The 22222-nt window shown below is 35.7% G+C and overlaps 1 protein-coding gene across 2 annotated transcripts; it reads right to left on the bottom strand.

The window, feature by feature from the left end:
* Positions 1 to 15244: 15244 nt before the first annotated feature.
* Positions 15245 to 20248, bottom strand: LOC146898134 (uncharacterized). Of its 2 annotated transcripts, XR_015023281.1 has the most exons (4): positions 20139 to 20248; positions 17151 to 17212; positions 16594 to 16664; positions 15245 to 15542 (listed from the first exon to the last, which is right to left on the bottom strand). XR_015023281.1 is itself a non-coding variant. In XM_085737324.1 (2 exons), the coding sequence occupies exon 2, from the start codon at positions 19507 to 19509 to the stop codon at positions 18457 to 18459; it is 1053 nt and encodes a 350-aa protein (XP_085593450.1). In that variant the 5' UTR covers positions 19510 to 19609; positions 20139 to 20248; the 3' UTR covers positions 17472 to 18456. The 2 variants fall into 2 exon arrangements, 1 of the variants encoding a protein (XP_085593450.1); XM_085737324.1 differs by lacking the exons at positions 15245 to 15542; positions 16594 to 16664; positions 17151 to 17212 and adding an exon at positions 17472 to 19609.
* Between the last annotated feature and the right edge of the window lie 1974 nt (positions 20249 to 22222).

The following is a 22222-nucleotide window of genomic DNA, read 5'->3' as shown; positions in this document are numbered from 1 at the left end:
CGTTACACAAATACCCCCTTTTGGTAGTTAATTGCCGCCATTTAATACCATCAGTAGTTAACTACCGAAGTTTTCCTCGGCAATTTTAACTACCGATACGTCATCCACATATGCATAAACAGAAGGAATTCTGCTCTTTACCCAAATGAAATTGCTCGCTGCCAAAGTAAATTCCAAAATTGCCCCAGCGTGAGTTAACTCACGCTACCTGAGTTAACTCACGCTCCGTGTATTAACCAGCGTGACTTAAGTCACGCTCAATATTTCAACACAGCAAAACGATTTTCTTTTTTTTTGGAACAAGAACACAACAACCGATTGAATTGAATGAATTGTAATAAAGGTTTCTGGAGCATGAAAGATTAATGAATTGAATTCAAATCAAAGGTTGGAATCAAAGATTTGAACATGGCAGCGTGAGTTCCACTGAATTTCAGCAGCGTGAAAACAATTAAGAGAAATTTATAATCGAAAAAAGAAGAAGAATTAATGGATGGAAATAAAGTAAACCTATGGTCATCAGATCACTCTAAAACCAACCATTCCTTCTATTTGATTGAAATAAGGCGAATTGATTTGGGAAGAACCTTTTACGTTTCCTACAAATCCATTCTAAACCGAGTCCCAGTTTGAAATCAATTAATGAATTGGAATTTGATATGAATAGAAGTTAGCAAATTGAAATGGAAATTAATCTAAAGTAGCAACGGTGGGAGGATGGAAGAAAGTTTGAAACAAAACATGACAAAATTCAAGCCAAAACCAAGGTGAGTTAACTCACGTTGGGATTCACTGTGTTTTTCTTGACGTGACTTTAGTCACGTAGCGTGAGTTAACTCACGCTACCAGTTACACTAGTGTGAGTTAACATGCGTAGGGGTATTTTTGTCTTTTACTTTGGGAATGACAAAAAAATGTTTGGGTAAAGAGCAAAATTCAAACAGAAGCATCACTTGTTCATTTCAGTTTCACATATTTTCTCAAACTTCTCCAATTCCTCAATCCTCTCCAATTCCATTTTGATGAAATTCAAGTGAATCATCTCCATAAAAACACAAGTAAGTAGTATTAATCATTTGTAATCATAATGTTAGTTTTTGTAGGTTTTATTTTGTTAATTTGTTAGTTTGCATGTGGTTAGGGTTGATGTAGGAATTGAACTTTTGGTAGATTGCATGTGTAGTTTATGATGTTATAAATCAATGTAGTTGATGTGAATGTTGTTTAAATGATGTTTAAGTTCAATGTGGTTGTAAATGGTGTTTATATTTTATGCTAATTTTCTTTGTTCAATGATATTAAATTTTTAAAATTATGTGTAGATATGTCTGGTCAGGAGCAGAGACAGCAGATTGACCAATCTAAGTTGATATCTTGTAGGGTTGCCATGACCGATAGTGTCAGGCGAGAAAGGGTAAACGCGCATATCCCAACGAGGGGAAAAGGCCGGAGGTCGAATCTCAATGATGGTGAAGGCAGTTCTCAGGCTACACAGCCTACACAGTCACACGTGGATAACCCGACCCAATACCTAAATTATCAAGATCAGGTACACGGTGCCACAGATGGTGATTATGACGACCAGCAGTTTCCGGATGGTGGCGATGTTTAGCAGGGAGAGGATGATGTGCCTATATTAGACGAGGATGACCTTCCAGCTCAGGCAGCCACATAGCAATTACCTGATCAACCTCCCTTTTCTGGAGGACCTCTCAATATATCTCTGTTGTCGTCTTAGGCTTCGCATGTTGCATTGTGATGTGGTATAATGCAAATAATGTAAGTGTTATTTTTAATTGTCTTAAACTATTGTTTGCGTAATTTTTTATATGGGATACTTAAAAAATATTATATCAACATATGCAGTTGTATTTTTTTTTATTTTCAGTTCGGTTAAATTTAAATTGACGCCCGTAATTTAAACTTAAATTTAAATTATGCGCCCCAATTTAAATTGTTATGTCGTAATTTTTATTTATTTAAATGTTTGCAATGTTTTAAATATGCGTTGCATAAAATGTTTACGTTGTGTTTTTTATTATTTCAGATTCGTAAGATCCGTAAAGTTAAAGCCATTAATCATGGCGCTAAGGTGGCATATCTCCGATGTCCACCAAATAATCAAGTTTGGTTTTGGTGTCCATTGAAGGCGAGCGGTCTAAATGATTTGGTTTATACAAGCATTTGGACCATCTTCGTCGATGGGTCATCCAATTCCAAAGGAAGTGGAGCGGGAATAATCATCAAAAACGACGACGGAATTGTGATCGAACTGTCCCTAGGACTATCTTTCGCAATGACGAACAACACTGCAGAATACGAAGCTTTCCTAGCCGGACTACAGGTCGCCAAAGACATGGGAGTCAAAAGGGTCAAAATATGCACAGATTCACAACTCGTAGCCTCCTAGGTCATCGGTGAATTCCAAGTCCGAGAGGAACATCTGCAAAAATATGTCCTGCTGGTGCAAGCAAAAATAAAGAAATTCGACTTCGTTGACATAGTACATGTTCCCCACGAATAGAACGTCAGAGAAGACATCCTCTCCAAACTAGCTAGCACGCGAACAGCAAACGGGAACAAAATCGTAATACAAGAAGTCCTTATAGAACCAAGAGATCCAAGATTGGCGAAGACCGTTAATCTGCTACATCACTAGCGGAGAACTCCCTACAGATCCTCACGAAAGGACGAAGCTAAAGCGAAGAGCCTGCTCATTCACTTTAGCAGAAGGGACCTTATACAAAAGAGGCTTCAACATTCCACTAATCAAGTGTCTCGGACCAAACGAGGCCCAAGAGGCCCTAGCCGAAACTCATGATGGTATATGCGGGCAACACGCAACACCTTGGTGCAAAACCCCTCGCCAAAAAAGTCATACGACCAGGATACTTCTGGCCCACCATGCTCAAAGACGCAAAAGACTACGTTACTATATGTGATAAGTGCCATAGACATGCAGACATGCATATCGCTCCACCAGCCGAGCTCACATCGCTAACTTCTCCTTGACCTTTTGCATGGTGGGGAATTGACTTACTGAGACCATTTCCTAAAGCCGTTGGACAACTAAAATACTTAATGGTGGCAGTAGATTACTCTACAAAATGGATCGAAGATAAGCCTCTAGCGAAGATTACGGTTAAAAAGGTACTCTGATTCTCAAAAGGAACATCTTAGCAAGATTCGGAATCCCGGCACTCGTAGTCTCCGACAACGGAACTCAGTTCAACGATCGCAAGTTTCAAGACTACCTAAGGAACTTAAATATAAAGCAAAGATTCACTTCCGTCGAACATCCTCAAGCAGGCGCCGCCGAAGCAGCAGACAATGTAATCCTACGCGGAATACGAAGAAGGCTCAACGAGGTTAAAACCAGTTTGGTTGAGGAACTTCATAAGGTTCTTTGGGCTTATCGAATGACCCCTCACTCCACGACCGGTGAGTCACCCTTCCGGCTTACCTACAGTACGGAAGAGGTCATCCCCATTAAGGCAAACGAACTCAATTGGCAGACAAGCGCCGACACGAACTTCGATACCAATGCGGCTAACCTACCCAAGGATCTCGAGTTCATCGACGAGATAAGAAGTGAAGCATCCCTAAGGGAGGTCATGCTAAAACAAAAAATAGTCGCCCGACACAACAAAAAAGTCATTCGACGAGAATTTGAGGTTGGCGACCTTGTCCTACGAAGAAATCAGAAAGACTCTGAAGAAGGGAAACTCGCTGCCAACTGGGAAGGACCCTACAAAGTTATGATGAAAACTAGGACGGGGGCCTACGGCCTTGAAGATCTCACAAAAGGACCCGTTCTAGAACTTGGAACGCCGAAAAACTTAAAAGGTACTACACCTAAAAGTTAACCCAACGAACACCTCACACACAATTAGTTTAAATCAGCGAACTAAACGCTCTCACAAACGAGCACTACAACGGAATAAGAAATTTGTGCCACTCTATTTCCAAACCCAATGTAAAGGATTGATGAAGTCTAAACGAACAGATTCATTAACTCCCCAGTATGCTTGCTCACAACTTCGGCATCATTGTTCGACATTGCTAGGCAGAACCCCAGCTCGCGAGGGGTGATTCACGTCTCGGGGCTTTGAACTTAAAATTATTTTCGTTCATTCACCGTTACGCGTTCGGAACACAACTCCGAACACATGTTCAGATAAACAACTCTTGAATGTGAAAGTCTTCTAACATATTATACCCCGCGTAAAAGTTAAAACTATCACGCTCGGATCCCCTCGCATAACAGCGCACAAGTGTTCGATTTAAACTAACAAATCAACACTTGGGGGAGGAAGGGCACACCTTTAAGTCACAAAACGACGAATTAAAGGACTCAAAACAGGCGAACATGTTCATCGGCAAATACCTCAGTCATCTCTTTATCTAAAACAATAAAGCAACGACTGTCGGGGGGCAGACCCTCACCACCGCCATAGCAAACCTACTTTTGATTCGTCGCTCGGATTTGTTATAAGTAAAAATCCTACAAAGCATGCATCTAAGTCAAGGAAAAATGCGAGCACATATGTCGCTCCAAAAAAACACTAAGGATTTCAAAACAAATTCTAACGCAAAAAGCCTCGCGCAACGAGCACTCAGTTCGCACATCATACTTGGAAATAAAACAAACATTTTCAAGCACAACATTATGAAGAAAGGAGATAAATAGAATGCCATAAAACCAAAATATTACACAAATATTTTGTTCTAACCACGAAGGCCGTACATTGTCTTTGGCACGCAGGTCGGTCAAAACAAGAAACAAAAAAAATTAAAATTACATGGTCGTATAGGCCGGAACATCGTCATCATCACGGGGAGTCATGATCACGCCCCCTTAAACAAAATTCAAGAAGTGCACTCCTTCAGTGCTCAACTCAACTTCTGGGTTCGCGATCTTCAGCTGATCGATGGCATTTTCAAAACTTTGGCGGGATGAGCCTACCAAACTTTGCTCCAATTTCGCGATTCTCTCCGCAAGACCGTAACGACTCAAGCCATGGAGATATTCCAGCTCGTTGGGCTCGGGACCGGTAGCATCATGAAGCATACTCAAGCTGAAGCTTCTCCTCAGCCAGTTTCTTCCGAGCCTCCTTCACATGAGCCAGGATCCTAGGATCCTCGTCTGACCTCTTCTCGACGGAGGCAAGCTTGGCTTTCATATCAGCTAGCTCCTTATCAAGCTTCTCCTTCTTATCCAGCGCCTCGTCCCTCTCCTTTGCCACTGCATCAGCACGGACCATCCCTTCGATTGAAGAATTGTTCAGGACCATGGCAATCTCCAAGGCTTTCATTGCACCAATGATTCCTTCAGTCATCGCCTATCTCCTACCAGCAACTCCTAAGTCGTTGATCACCCTCAGCTCACGGTCGTTCAAAAGAATGTCGATTGAGGCCCAAATCTATCGGGTTTTGACCAGACGTTAGGAAGCTCAAACAGCTCTCCCTCTCGAGTGGGATTTCCGCTCGAAGCGGCCTGGACTTGCTTGCCCTTGTCCGAAGGAGCCAGTTTCTTCCTCTTCAAAGCAACCTCCTCCTCCCCAGGATCATCCGTCACCCTCATCAGGAATCAGGCTTCAGCAATTCGCTCCCTTTGGGCCTCTCGCTTACGGTCACTACTACTCTGACCAGCGACCTTCTTGATTGCTTTCAGAAGGAGTGAGAGCATTTCTGAGCACATGCTTGACATCTTCCCTGCAAAAGCAAAACAACGCATTAGCAGAAAACAAAGATGATAAAACAAAGACAGGAAAACAAAGAAACGAGTCGACTACCAAGTAATTCCTCCGAACTAAGGGAAAGCACTAAGGATCGGGTGTCAATCGCTCGAAGAATAGTAATCGGATTCCTTTGCAAATCTAGCTTACGGTTACCATCCTCATCGATCACCCCGGCCGGATGGAAAGACTCCACAAATCGACGGATCTTATCATACCCAAGCTTATCTTGACTTGACAAAGGGGAATACTTGCACTCGTAAAATTTGGGCTTATGTTCAAAATGGTCTGGATAACAGAAAAAGTTAAAGCGAGAGATCCGAGTAGAAGCAACGCCTCTACTCGCATGAGGCCTCTCTACCGTTTTTAACACGTTACTCTAAGCAACTTCAATTCGTGGTCGCACCAAAAGGAATCTTTCCTTAAAGTTAGTTGCAACTCCCTCAAAGTCTGCAAACAGCCTCCTACCTCAAAGGCGAGGGATGTGGTTAGCAGTATATTTGGAACAGCGGTTAGCAGTATATTCAGAACATATCCGGTCCGAGGCGTTGGTAAAATTCACTTCCCAGTATTCTTTCCTTCCCACATAAAGATGTGGGATTTCCGCCGCGCCATTAGGAAAACACGGATATTGCATCCAAAAGCCCTCTTCCAACCCAGGAAATTTCATGCAAAACAGCCTCGTTCATATTAGGGTTACCTGCCATGGACCAAACCTGAAAGGAAAGCACAAAAAGGGTGAATCCAAAGCGATCAAACCCACTTTTCCTTTGCGCATCAGGTTCGCCTAGATAACGGGAAACCCTAAAACTTAAAACAAGAAAAGGAGAAGGATCATGATAATCTACCACCCAACGGTGACAAATCAAAACCCTAAAAAGCATACGACTAGTCACCAGTGATTTTCTCCCTCCAAAAAACTCAAAGACACAACGCTAAGAAAAGGTTTAAAATCATAATACTCCTCACACGCAGTAGAAACCACCAAACAACGGTGGTAACCACCGCGACGGAGTAACCCTAAAAACATGCAAGGTTACAGTTTTAAACAAAACTACCGTAATCAAAGCAATAAAACAGAAGAGAGAAATGAAGAAATGACGAACCTATGTTGAGAGTAAAAGTCTGGAAGTTGTTAACGATGAGGTGAAGGATCAAACAACACTTGAAATCTCGAAAGGAACTCTGTAAATTTGAAGTTGCTAAAAATGAAGAAGTGTAACGTGTTCCAAACAAGCGTTTGGAACGTATTTATACTCCCTTCACAACCTTTCAGAAAACAGGCAAGCACAATCTAGTACAACCCTTCATTAACAAAGCAAAGCAACGCTCCAGATTGTCTCAATCAGCGCATCCAACGGTTCTGATCAGTTTCTAATGGTTCTCATATGTCATGATTAGATCAACGGTCCTGATAACGTCTTGGAAATACAACTAGAGACGCCATCAAGGTGTTAGGTACTCAAGTACTTCCACAACCATTATACGTGGCATTCAAAGACCAAAGTTCATCTCCCTTCGGTCTCATCCTTGAGACATGGGCATTAATTGCGGAATGACAAACAACCAACTCTCTGTAGAGGGAATCTATCTCACTTCTGAACAACATGGGCGAACACGGTAATACCGAGCACACTCTTGAAACGGGACAACCTCGGCACAACATGGCGAACGAATAAGAAGGGTCAGCAAACATATGTCCACACATATACCACCCTCGACTCCGAGAGAAAAACAACCACAAGTGCTAAGTCCCAAGATATGCCCATTTACGCTGAGTACGAAGACCGCCCATGACAGATTACAAACAACATCTCCTTAACTGAACTTCCCAGTTCCATCCTGGGAACATCCCAAAATATCTCTAAGACCTCCGCGGTCAGTTCCCCCGCCACGACTTAAATCATCACTCTTAGACCAGAGCAACGACTTGGGGGGCTACTGTTTTGGACCGATCAAAGACCTGGGCTTAACTACTTAGGCCCAATAACCAAACCAAGCCCAAATGCTGCATTTGGCAATGTACTCGCAACACACCCCTTCTCTACGGGGGGGGGGGGGGGGGGGGTGCTCAGAGCAACTGAGACCTGTTCAAACGAACAATAACGTTGCTTTACCCACGTTCCCACGAATATCTCATCGGCGGTTACACTTTTGTTGATTTCGTAACCGCCAGACACACGTGTGCCTTACGACGACTCTGCATTCACCCACCTCTATAAATAGGAGGCTCCTCGCAGCCTCCAAGGTAGAATCTTTTTCACCCTCAAACCCTCATTTCTGAACTCTACTGACTTGAGCATCGGAGTGTCTGCAGGTACACACTCCTGATTCGGTCCAATGCTCACCGGAAGTACAAACTACCACCGTGAACCACCACATTCAACCAAGCATCGGCAGCCACCTTCTGATCAGGTCCGATCAATGAGTAATTAAGAAAGGGTATAATTAACATATTGTACTTTAAAAGATCAAAATAATCGTTAAATAGAAACACAAAAGCAAACATCAAACGAGAGTTAAAAAAATGAAGGCAGTATTCATGATTCAATATTAGCGTTGAGATGGACACGAAGTGCTTGTCTGTCCCGTCTTCTTATTGTGCTAGTGCGTATAAATTACGAACAATAATTATTTTTTGAAAGAGGACAATATTATTATTTTTGAAATTTTGTTTAGAATTATTTTGATTTTGATTAAAATCATAGGAATAGATAATATATATTTTGTATTTTCATATTGTAACAAACTATACTTATTTTTTTGTTTAAAAAAATAATTATACTTATCTTTTTCAGTGATACCACCAATATAACAAATATAATATCTTTAAAAAAATATAACAAATATAATGTACAATATTTATTTTTTTTTGAAATTTTGATTAGAGTTATATATTGATTTTGATTAAAATTATAGGAATAGATAATAAATATTTTGTATTTCATATTGTATCAAACTATATTTATCTTTTTGTTTAAAAAAAATTATACTTATCTTTTTCAATGATGCCAACAATATAACAAATATAATGGACACCTAGAACACGCACAACACATGTTTCTTTTGTGTCCTCACTTCGCTTCCCTTTGGCCGATGGTGCAAGCGTAGATCGGGTTTGATGGTGTCGACACTCATGTTATTCATGATCACTTTCCATCAGTTTATTTATTACACAGGTGGTATGAAAACGCGGCGTAATTTTCTTCATCTCATATGGCTTTTGTGTTCCTGGATTTTCTGGAATGAAAGAAATAATCGACTGGTTTAAAAATCAGGAATGTAATAGTTATTAGCTACTTGAAAAAGTAAAGTATTATTCTTTGTGGTGGTTGAAAGCAAAGCAGAATAATTTTGTTTTCGATACCCAAATGTGGTGGTCGAATCACCTAATATGTTTGGGTATCGGCTAGCACTGTTTTCTTGTTACTCATTGGATAACTTTTATAACTTGTATCTTTAGTAGTCTTTTTGGCACACCTTGTGCTGAAGGGATTGATGTGGTTTTGTTAATATAATTCATTTTGCTTTGTTCAAAAAAATCTTTTTGAATGACACCAACAAATAACAATCTTATATTCAAATTTATTTAAGAGTATAATTAGAAAGAGAAAAAGTCAAATCAAAATATCATATTTTCTTTATATACACTAGCGAAAAGACCACTCACGTTCTCGTCTTTCTGCTCTTTTTATTACGTTAACGTTTGAAAATTATTAATGGTGTTTATTTTATAAAATTTTGATTTGGATTAAAATTAAAAATATAAATGTTTGTTGCTTTCAAGTTATAACAAATCAAAATAATCATGATCATTTATTTCAATGACACCAACAATATAACAAAAAAAAATATAATCTAAATTCTTTTTTTTTTTTTAAATGACATCAACAACGATCTTTATCATAGAAAAATTGTTTAAGAGTATATTTGGAATAATGAAAAAGTAAATATAAATATAGTTATCTAGTTTGTTACACTTTTATATGATAAATGAAAGAAAAAAAGTTGTTTAAAAGGTAACATATATTATTTTACGCAACATATATAGGTAAGGCTAAACGGCAAATCATATATATATATATATATATATATATATATATATATATATATATATATATATATATATATATATATATATATAGACACACACACACACGCTTTTCCGCCGAGCATTTGCATGCATATTTTACTCTAAACCGTTAAGGAAAATCCACTTGTGAAAGTAATCCTTGAACAAATTAAATTTAAATTAGGTCAATTAAAGTGAGAATTTGTTGTTCACTTTATGCACTACTGAGAGTTTCTGTGAACCAAAAAATTTCTACCGCAATTCATGTCGCCTACATCTTTTTCTTTGATTATGTATTTAATAATTTTTTCGATTATTCCATTGGCAGTGGTCTTAATATATTTTTTGAGGCGTTTCATATTATTTATTTGTAAATATTTGTTTGGATCATCAAGAACAGTAGATTCGGCTGAGACGATTCACTTGCCTGAGGAATATGTGAGCAGAGAATTTCAATCTACAATTCCAAGTGCATGGGATAGCATGGAACATTATCGTCAAGATGCACAAGTCGATATGTCTTTCGATACAAAATCAGAGATTGCTAGGCGTGCGATAAGAGTTTTGCCGCCGGTTAAAACCTTTAATGGAGAGCAAAATAGTGCTTGTCCTATTTGCATGGAAGAATTTCATGAAGGGGGGTTGATTCAACCTTTTGGTTTGTGTGCTCATGAATTTCATTCCTATTGCCTCAACCCTTGGTTAGTTGGAGGGAAAACAACTTGTCCAGTTTGTCGTGAAGATTTGTCAACTATTGTGGGTATTTGTATAGAGACGTAGAAATTAAGAGAATAAATTGTAATTTTGCTATTTTTGACCTTAATCAGATGTGGTTAGTTAAACCAGAGAAATATAAATTTATGTGTTTATCAGTTTTTGTTTAATTTCTTTGATTACCCATTGCCATGGTTTATAACCATACAAATATAGGTATGTCATTATTGTCTTTCCTACTGAAGTATCCAAAATTAACCTAGTTTGTGCATGAAGTCCTTGAGTAAAATAATTGTGGATTTGGTTCAATTTTCCAAACTCATGTCATGGACACTTCTTTAGTAACAACTTATATCTCACTATCTCACCCATGCATCATGGAAAGATTATCTTTCTTTTCGTATGAAACTAGATATCTCGCATCATTTTTTTAATGAAGTGTGAAATCGTAAGAACTTATCCAAGAATATTTTCTCCAGATCTCCCCAAGTTTGAATTATGAAACTCGAGAGATTTGTATCGGGTTCTTTAGCCTTTCCTATTAAGGTCAAAGAAAACAACCCTAACCTTTTTTTGGTTTTCTGTTACTCCGGGTGGACAATGAATTAGGTACATTTCGTAGAACTTTATCATATGCTCTAGTGGATCCTGCAACATGGAATAAATTTGGTTTGCATAAAAGAAATAAAACAGATAAAACATTGATTAGGTAATGTCAGATTCCATTCTCATCATTACTTAGTTTCATAACATTTGAACAAAATAGTTAGGCCAATGTTTAGGTCACTAACCCTCTCCGCTAGTTACGACACCTAATCTCTTAGGTGAGTCCATAACCATTGGAGGTTTGAATGAACACCAAATTATTGTCACAAAGCAGTAATATTCTAAAGTTATTAAAGAATGAGTGGTTAAATTAGGTCAATCCCTAAAGCTAGGGTTTGTAGTCATCAAGATATAGATCAATATATGGACATTCGTAGACACATGAAAAGCATTAAGAATAAATATAACCGAAGAAAACCAAAGCAATCAACTATATTCAAAGGATGTTAAAAGTTACATAATCAACCAATTACAGAGAAGTTCCTCCTAAAGGATCTAACGTAGAAAATTAGCTACTCATGCTTTCTAAACATAAACAATTGAATATGAAAAGAAAAACATAAATAAAGGATCACTTATTGTTGATTTCTTGGCTCCCGAATAGATCTAGTCGCTCCTAACCTTCCAAAATTGACAAGAAAAATGACTTTTTCGAGCCAAAAAATCCAAATGATGAGGATATCAAACCAATCCAAAATCTATCATAGGGATTGGTATATACATATATTAAGTTGGCACTGACCCATCGGAGAAATGATTAAGCCGCTTCAAGCACCTCCAATAGCTCTGGTTTAAAACGAAAATACGACCACAACACCAAACCAGACAAAACCCATAAAAACCATGATGGAGGAGCATGTAATATGGGGGGGGAGCGTTGGTACTTCGACGACGAATGACATTTTGAGAAGAGAGAACATAGAGTGTTTTCAAATTAGGTTTTTCAATACTAAATTAGATAAAGTTATACTTAATTTTTTAAGTCTTAAGATAATTTAAACAAAAGTTTAAATGCACTTTTGGTCCCACTCTTTTTAAAAAATTTAGTTTTGGTCGGCCTATTTTAATTTATTTTTAACCTGTGTAATATTTGTTGGACTTTTAGTCTCTCGTATATATTGTGATGATGTGACTTATTAGTTTATGACGTGACAACACTTATTAGCATATTTTTTCCTAACATATATATATTGAGAGTGGCCTCATAAACACGCTGCGGTTATGGTGCATAAGGAAAATCCTTATGCACCCTGCATAAATTCAGAAATGGTTTTTGTGAGTTGTACTCCAAAATCATTCGATGTACTTAATGGTTTCCAGCACCCTGCATAAAATTATAGTATGTTGTACTCCAAAACCATTTTACTGTGGGAATGGTTTCTGTGAGTTGTACTCCAAAACTATTTCTGGATTTATGCAGGGTGCATAAGGATTTCCTTATGCACCATAACCGCACCCCATAAACACTACTACGTGAATAGATAAACTCATTTTATTATTTCGAAAAGAAAAAAAAAAGATAAACTCATGTTATAGGAGCAAAAAATAAATAAACTCGTCTTATAGTTGTTACAAAAAGATTGAATAGATAAACTCATTTTATTATTTCGAAAAGAAAAAAAAAAGATAAACTCATGTTATAGGAGAAAAAATAAATAAACTCGTCTTATAGTTGTTACAAAAAAATTATTTTGCTTTTGAAAAGTTGTTACAAAAAGATAAAATGCAATTAATCTATAAGTAGGAATTTAATCGGTTAAAGTAAAGCATTCAAAACATTCAGGAGTCAAATAAAGAAGAGCATAGGTAGTTGACATTCAGAGAGCACTAAGATAATTTTTTTTCAATTCATCTTTAGGTTTAACCATGTTTACTTTGTTTATGAACCTAATCATCACGTTCATCATTTATGGAAGAGTTTGTAGAAATTCTTTGTAATCAAAAAAAGAAAAGAAATTCCTGATTAACTTTTTTTTAGATTGTTTAATAAATTTGATACCCAAACTATTTTATCATATAAAAATTCCATTAAATAGCATGAAAACATCTCCATCAAAGAAATTTTTGCTACAAAAGTACTAAACCAAGATGTAATGCACAAGGATAATGAATTGCAAAGATTAATTTCACAAATCATATTAGTAATTGATAACTTGTGTTATAATAGGAAAGAATTATATTATCTCATGAACAACAAGGAGTATTATTCTTCAATATCATCTTCTCCATCCATATAAATTAACTGTTTTGATTTACGGTTTAATGGGTTTTGTTTTTAGTTTGTTATCTTTTTTTAATAGTTTTTTTTTAGTTTGTTTTCTGACTAGGGTTTGTTATTTGTTATTATTTCGTTATTTTTGAGAAACTAAATACATGATTGTCTTTTTATATTTATAAACTGTTACACTAATTTTCCGCCTAATTTTAAATGACCAAGGATTATCTTATTTGGTGAGGATATACACTACACAATTATGTAACAAAAGTTAACTTGGTGCTTCTTCAATTTTTTCCTATAGAAACTATAAGTAATCCATTATATATGTCTTGTCTTGTATAAATTGTATCAATAATATAAATCAAAGTTCTTTTAATTTGGTGTTGCAGAAGTTAAAGAATTTCATACACTATAAAGTTTCTTCTCTCTTTGGCCAAAGCTGGTGGTCATAGTGAAATTACGTATCAAGGGAGATTCTGCTTACAATGCCTTGGTAACAAAAACCTCTCTTCTCTGGTGTTTTTTTTTTTTTTTTTAAGAAATTCGTTTATTATTCTACAGCTTAATTTGTACAATGTTTCTTGAACAGGGTGTTTGAAAAAATTGAGCTCCTACCATCGCCTTATGATGAGGACGATGAAATCTTGTTCATCCCTCGTTGGACAAATACCAGCTTAGAAGATTGTTCAACTTTTATCCCTGGTCTAAATTTGCCAGATGAGGACAGTTTAATTGTGTATGATGGACCTTTTTTGACAATTGATGCCCCTGAAAGCAATCTAGATATTGAAGATGATTTGGATAGTTCAGACTCAACTTGTGATATGATTAAGAAGAATGTAGTGGAATATGTACTGGACAACGATGATGATGACCACGACGACAACGATGATGAATTTGATGATGATTATCATAACTTCCTTATCAATAATGACGGCATTATGGTGATGCTGGTGCAGCATGGAGACGACGACGGTTATGTTGGTGATGATGAAGTTGATGATTTTTATTAACCTTATGGATGATATTATGGTGCAGCATGGAGCTATAGTAATAGCATGATCGTAGTTTACCAATTCTTTGAGAGTGGTTTCATGTTTAATTTCAATGTTCGTTTTGTCTGGTAGCAATATCCTTGTTTTAAATATAGTGCTAGTATGTACACTTGGATTGGATTGTATCTTCGTAAACTCTCTTTTATTTTATTCCTTTCACACAAATTAACTTGCATTGTTATTCTTTACAATTATGACAATAGAATGATATATTAACCAAGGTATCCTTGGTGAAAAGTAAAATAATATAATGTGTGATGTTTATTGTTCCAGTTTAATTAGATTGAGATAAAAGCATAGTGGAGTGTTGTTTGAGTACGGATTTTGTGTTTCTATTTAAGTGTCTTTTTGATAGTTTAAGGAAATAATTTGTTTATATTCTTTCTCAATTACTCATGCTCTTTTTCAATAAAACTAATATTTTTTCTCAATTACTCATACTCTTTTTCAATAAAACTAATCAATGATATATTTATTTGAAAATTCATGTTTTTTTTATTAAACAAAGTTTTTTTTTTATCTGCAAATTTAAACTTCCTAAAACAAAATTTTGTTCCTATAACAATGGTAACAAAAGTTTTAAGAGCACACATAAAATCACATTGTCATCTAAGGAAATGGTCAATACCAAGCAAATCACAATGATTGTTGGTAACTTAAACGATTGGAGACTTTCAAAAGTTAAAATATGCCCAAAATTTAGACCATATAGTGAAAAGTGAAAACTTAATAATATTTCATATATTTGTTTTGGTCGTGTAACTTGCAAGAAATGCTTTTGCAATACATATCTGATGTTGCATTTGCAAATTTGATGTAAATTTCAAATTTAGCCAACATGTAAAGAAGGAAAATGCTTTTCACTCTCAAGAAACATTAACCATGTCGAACTATTACAAAAATAAACTATCATCACCCTTAAAAAACATTTTGTAAAGGGATGAAAATAGAGGAAAACATATAGCATCAACAGTTTCCTCCTATTTGTACAACAAAACAAAAAAAATAGAGTACGGCAACAATAAAGTCAGACCCTTTTTCCTAGTACTGATCAATATGTGACCAAACCATCTGTTGTAGTTTGGTCGTTCAAATTATGAAACTGCAATTTCAGCTTCTAACTTCATGAGTTTTGCTTCCTGAAAAAGATTTGCATGTAAACATCGGTGTGACAAATTACATTCCCATCTCCAAATGTTTTGTCAATAAGAATTTGACAGTGAAATTAGAAAACAATTACAGACATTTATCCATGCAAGTTAATTTCCTTAAGCACTATTTTAACAAAAATAAGTACGAGCAAACAAAATGTTGTTTCACTCGTAAAATAGACACCTTTTCAAGGATGAATTTACAAATTGTATGACAACTATGTATCAGATAATTCGAAGCTATCAAATTACTACATCTGTCCCTTTTTATAAGCACGCTTTTGTGAATGCAAAAGGGTGTTTATAAAAAGGGACAAAGGTAGTAAATCAGATTTAACGAACTCAATACATTTGACATCAAAGGCTTAGCATGTATGCGAGCATGAAAAAAGTTTGTGGATTTATATTGGTTATGGCAAATTGTTCATTAAATCTAATTACCCAGAAAGGTGCACCATGTCTCGTTTGTCCATGTTGCATGACTAACCTTTCAAACAGGCAATCATAAAGATGATGATGACATTTTACACATTGCCAAAACAAAAAAGAAAAGATAATAACAAAGAGATAAATCAGTATCAATGTGGGCAATTTCAGTTGAAAAACTATGTTGAAGCTTGCTACTTTTAATTTATTATTAATTCAGGCTTCCGCTCTCAGAATTGGCAGAAGTTCCCTTAAAATCAAAATGTCAACTTCGAGGAAAAGCACATTTATAACAGCTTTTGTGCAGAAGCTATTTTTCTAGCTTCTGAGAGAAGAACTAGACTGTTTTTTTCCTTCTTCTACTCTTTGAAAAGTTTATCTAATTATGATATAATTCTTTTAACCATTTTTAAAATTAAAAGACCTGTTGTTTCTTTAAAAAAAGAACAAACATTCACATCAGAAAAACCATATTATTTCAATATGTTATGGGAAAGATGCTTTCATGGGCACTATACGACCCAGAATTCATAAATGTCAATATATGTGATTGGCTTATTGAATTACTAAATGTAAAACAAGGTGATGGTACTATCAACTATGTCATATTTACCTGTCAAAAACTCAACAGCTTCGTCGATGACCAGATTAAGTAACTGGTCATATCCTTTCAGAGTACCATAACTGCAATTCAACAAATTGTAATATGTTAGACCCTTGTTTCCCAAGTAAACACTGGGAAGAAAAACATAAGCAAGAATGTTTAAGTGGCACAAGCAAGAGAGACTGAACATGAGGGTGTAAGTTACGGGTAAGTGGTTTATAAGAATGTATTGAGTGATTTGAGATTTTGAGTAGTAGGGAGATTGCAACTTGCAAGTCCTAGAAATGCTACTCTATTCGTCTTTTCTATTTTCAGTTCATAACTTCATTTGCTACCGATGAATAATCAAATTCCATTGTTTCATACTATATATGGGAGTTGGGGACCTCTGGTGTGAAAACTATAAAAGTTTGTATCGTATTCATACTTGACTAATAGTTTCCTAACAACATATAATGAGAAAATACATAAGACATTGCTAACTGTATAAGACAAGATATCCTCCTAGACAGCAAATATCAGTTTGCAAAAAAAGACAAGAATGCATGAAAACTACCAATGCTTACCAAGAAAGTGTTTCAATAGCCTTGCAATTTGAAAAAGCCACCCAATTGTTTCAGTACCTAGACTGCATATAACACAGTACACACACACACACACACACACAAGGACTATCAACTATTTATATTTGTACGAATTTTATATCCTAGAATTTCATCCCATTGTCGTCATTTTAATGACCAAAGTCAACTAGCAGAATTACAAAGTCAACTATATAATACGCATACAAAGTCCCAAATAGAATGAAGTATTAAAGAAGTGAATCCACAACAAGAACTATCAACCTACAATTAACTATTAAAAGCAAATCAACACAAGAACCACAGTTCACAGAAACAATTCAATCTCGCTGAACAAAATAGACTACAGATAAACTGATCAACAAACTCAAAATCAGACAATAATTTCTCAACAAGACCTTTTTTCTTCTATTCTTTGAAAAGTTTATCTAATTACCATAAAAAAAATATTAAAAAAAAAATAAACATTTTTTCTTCTAGCTTCCAAGGTCTTTGTCTTTCCCCACAGTCATGTTTATTGAGAGGGTTAATGTTTCCAAGGACTCAACTATCCTTTCCACTTCTTTGTCGGTTACCTCCTTCTCTCTTTCTTCAGAGTCCAGCCAAGGTTCTCTGCCTTTAGCCTCACCTTTGTTCTGTTCCACTTCCATTTCTTTGTCTCTTATCAGTTCCGTTTCTTCAACTTCGCTACTACTTGTGCAGGCAAAGAGGGATTTTCTACAGCTGCTAGAACTATTATCCTTCTTCTGCCCATAAGTAATTTTCGGTAGCGGAGATGCCTTTAGCCATGGCCCAAATGAGTATTCCTTTTCCTCAACCTCCTCACAACTCTCTTTTTCTTCTATATTTTCATCACACTCAATTATTTGGTGACCTATCCTTCCACATTTAAAGCAAAATGTAGGAAGTCTCTCATATTTAAAGAAAACTTGAAGGTTCCTCTCTTGGTATCGAATCATAGTACCTCTCATCAACGGCCTATTCAAATCCAGTAAAACCCTAATCCGAAGAAACCTCCCCATTCTGTAAACGTCGCGCTGATCCGTTTCTTCATGTACTCCAATTAAGTCTCCAATCTTTTTCGCAATTGAATCCGAACGCAATTTCAATGGCAGTTCATAAATCCTTACCCAAAACGAGACTTTTTTGAGCATATCCAACTCTGCAGGCTGTTCTTCGCCCGTGATTTTCTGAAGAATGATAACTTTATTTTTGAAGCTCCACGGTCCATTCTTCAACACATTATCAACATCTTTCTTTGTTGAAAACCTAAAAAGGTAGAGGTTTTTGTCTAGGTCTTCAACTTCCATGAATATTGGATTGTAGTTTGCATGAAGGCTTTTACATTATAGGTGTTGTTGGTCCAGAGCTTGCCAGCTAGGGTACGACGGAATAACTCATCTTTGTACGCTTCTGCTTCATCAACAATGAGGCCTTTGTTTTGTTCCATTTCCACATCGTCCCCTTTTCTCGGTTCTGATTCTTCAACTTTGCTACTGCTTGTGCAGGGAAAAAGGGATTTACTACAACTACTAGAACTACTATCCTTCTTCTCATCATAGGTAATTTTCGGTTTGGTAGTTGCCCGCAACCACGGCCCAAATGTGTATTCCTTTTCCTCAACTACTTCCTCACAACCTTGAGTCAAAAAAAATACTTCCTCACAACCCTCCGTTTCTTCATCTACATTTAAATCACACTTATTCATTTGGTGACCTATCCTCCCACATTTGAAACAAAATGCAGGAAGTCTCTCATACTCAAAGAAAACTCGAAGATTCTTCCTATGATAACAAACCATGGTCCCTCTCATCAACGGCTTTTTCAAATCCAACGATACTTTAATCCGAATAAACCTCCCCATTCTGTAAACATCTTGTTGATCAGTTTCTTCATAAACCCCAATAACATCTCCAATCTTTTTCGCGATCGAATCCGAACGCAATTTAAATGGCAACTCATAGATCCTAACCCAAAATGACACTTTATGCATATTATCCAACTCTACAGGCTGTTCTTTGCCTGTGATTTTCTGAAGAATGATAACATTATTTTCGAAACTCCATGGTCCATTCTTCAACACATTCTCTGCGTCATTCTTTGTTGAAAACCTAAAGAGATAAAGGTTTTTGTCTAGGTCTTCAACTTCAACTGGATTCTTCAACCTCCATGAATATTGGATTGTAGTTTGCTTGAACGCTTTTGCATTATAGGTTCTGTTTGTCCAGAGTTTGGCGGCTAGGGTACGATGGAATATGTCGTCTTCGCATACTTCAGATTCTTCAATAATGAGGCCTTTTTGTAACTCTTGCTTTGAAAGACTGAAATCCTTCCACTGCTCCATCTTCCTAGTCGTTTGTAAAACAAATATATTCGGTTCGGGTTTGATAAAAACGTGGGGCCGCCACAGATTATTCAGGCGGAGCGGCACTATCAAAATCAAACTGCAAAAAGGTGCAAGGGACACAGATTATGAGAGAAACTACAAAATTTGTCTACTTCACATTCACAGAGTTATTTTCTTCTTCCTTTTATTTTTCTTCATTTAATTGTAGAAGGTAGCTAATGTATTCCTCAAAGAAAACTCCACCATCCAAATTCTAAGTTTCAAATCACAAGGAAATGAAAAAAAAAAAAAAAAATATGTTGACTCAGGAATCGAACTAGGGTTCTCCTGAACAATTCGTCATTCGGTGGAGTTCATTAACCACTTGAGCATAATTGATTGGTTATGAAATTCAAATGTATCATACAAAATTGCTTGGTTATGAAATTCAAATGTATCATACAAAAGTTACAATGTGATTAGAATAATAAAAAAAATATAAGCTTCAAATTCTGAGCAACTTAGGAAATGAAATGAACACATATATAAATGATTAAATTCCACAGTGAACTATATAACTAACATAAGCTAGTGAAGAATTAATTGGTCAGAGAAAGTAAAAACAGAGGAATCATAGCATAACATACCTTCAAAAGCCGCCACGACTAAAACCCTAGCGGAGGATGGGTTTTGGGGAGATAGTCGGTTGAATTTACGTCATTGATTTGTTTATACGATTCTTCATTTGACCAAAAGTGTTTCATTTATGAAAATTGTTGTTGACACATATGCATTGGCTGAGACACACCAGTAAATTACCTAAATACCCCTCGGCAGTTAACTGCCGAATTCTGAAGAAAACTGGCTGCAGTTAACTACCGAGGAAAACCTCGGCAGTTAACTGCCGAAATTCAATTTCACCCATCGGCAATCAAGTGCCGTGGAAACTGGAAACCATTTCGTTCAATTAGATCCATGAACGATGCATATAAGTGATGCCAATAGCATATATGGATAATGTCTTTCCACAATTTTTTATATTTTTCTAATATTTAAGTACAATTGTTGTTATATTGCCTCAAAATAAACAAAAGTTATTAGATCCATGAACGACATATAATTCTCTGTGTCGATTTGGTATTATATAGCCATTGTGGAGTAATTAATTTATTTTGGCATGACTCTCACTTCATAAACATCATAGAGTCAACTTGCATGTATGTCAATTTTAGATTAGATAGTATATGCACTACAATTCCTGAATCATGAGTCACATGATGCGTGTCCATGAAAGACAAGATGTGGAGAATTCTTGAATCATGAGTCACATGCTGGTGCTGCGTGTCCGTGAAAGACAAGATGTGGAGAATTAGATAGAATAATACTGTCAAAATGGTACAAGCCATGAACTTCTTGTGGGTTTTGTGAACGAAATTGAATTTCGGCAGTTAACTGCCGAGGTTTTCCTCGGTAGTTAACTGCAGCCGGTTTTCTTTAGAATTCGGCAGTTAACTGCCGAGGGGTATTTGGGTAATTTACTGGTGTGTCTCAGCCAATACATATGTGTCAACAGCAATTTTCTTCATTTATTACAGGCCCGTCTATGAAGATTACAAAAAGGGAAATGTTAACTTGTGCCGCACAAGTTAATGAAACAAATATAGAAATAGCATTAGAATGTGTGCATTTCATTTAATGTTTAGCTTTTTAATGAGTTGAATGCACTAAATTTTATAAAATATTTTTCTTTTAGGTTTCTTAACATGTGCCCTAAGGGCACAAATTAACACTGCTCTTAAAAAAAAGGTTAAATAAGTTTTCAAACCACATGCCTCTCAAAAAAGAAAAATTTAATCCTATAAATATTTTAAGTTTTGTTCAGAGTTTCTTCAAAAAAAATCAATAATTTTCGCTCTCGCAAATATTTTGTGTGACGAGGTTTTTGCTTTTAAGTAAATTCATATGTATTTGTTTTGAATTTATAAAAATTTCTCTTGCACAAGTTTAAATTTTTTTAAGAGTAAATTACACTTTTCTCCTCTAAGAGAAGCTTGAATTACATTCCCCTCCTCTCTTATGTTAAAATATACACTCCCCTCCATTGAAAAATAAAATTTAGACTCTCCTCCCCTATAAGATGTTTGAATTACAACTCCCTTCCTTAATAATTTAATATGCACTTCACTTTAATATATTTTAAGTTAAATAAATTTTTTTATAATAAATACTAATTTTGAATCATCATTTAAGTAAAATAAATTATTTTCTTTATAATTTAAATGTCAATGATAATTAAATTTAAATATTTTGCTATAATTTTATAATTAAGAGTATAAAATTAAATTTTAAGTAACCATACTTTATTGTCTTTAGTAATTTTTCATATTTTATAATTGGCTTTAAAACTATATTTTAATAAAATTGTGAAAAAAAAAGTAGCAAAAAATATGTATTCAAATTTTGATTATATTAAAATAGACACACAATATTATTTTTTCGAAGTGTGTTCGATTATTAGTTTTTTTGCTAGATTATTAGAAATAAAAAAAATTATTGAGGGAGTAAAGTATAGATTTTGACATAAGAGGGGAGGTGAATGTAATTCAAGCTTCTCTTAGGGAAGAAGAGTGAAATCTTTTCTAATATGTTTTGAATAAGAGGGAAGGGAAGTGTATATTTTAACATAAGAGGGGAGGGGGGGTGTAATTTACTCATTTTTTAATGAAGGATT

Source organism: Medicago sativa, chromosome 8, assembly GCF_051527215.1.
Source record: "Medicago sativa cultivar Bolivia chromosome 8, Bolivia_mono, whole genome shotgun sequence".
In the NCBI taxonomy this organism is placed as follows: Eukaryota; Viridiplantae; Streptophyta; class Magnoliopsida; order Fabales; family Fabaceae; genus Medicago; species Medicago sativa.
Note: the sequence above shows the minus strand (reverse complement) of the source record. Positions and strands in the feature narration are given on the sequence as shown.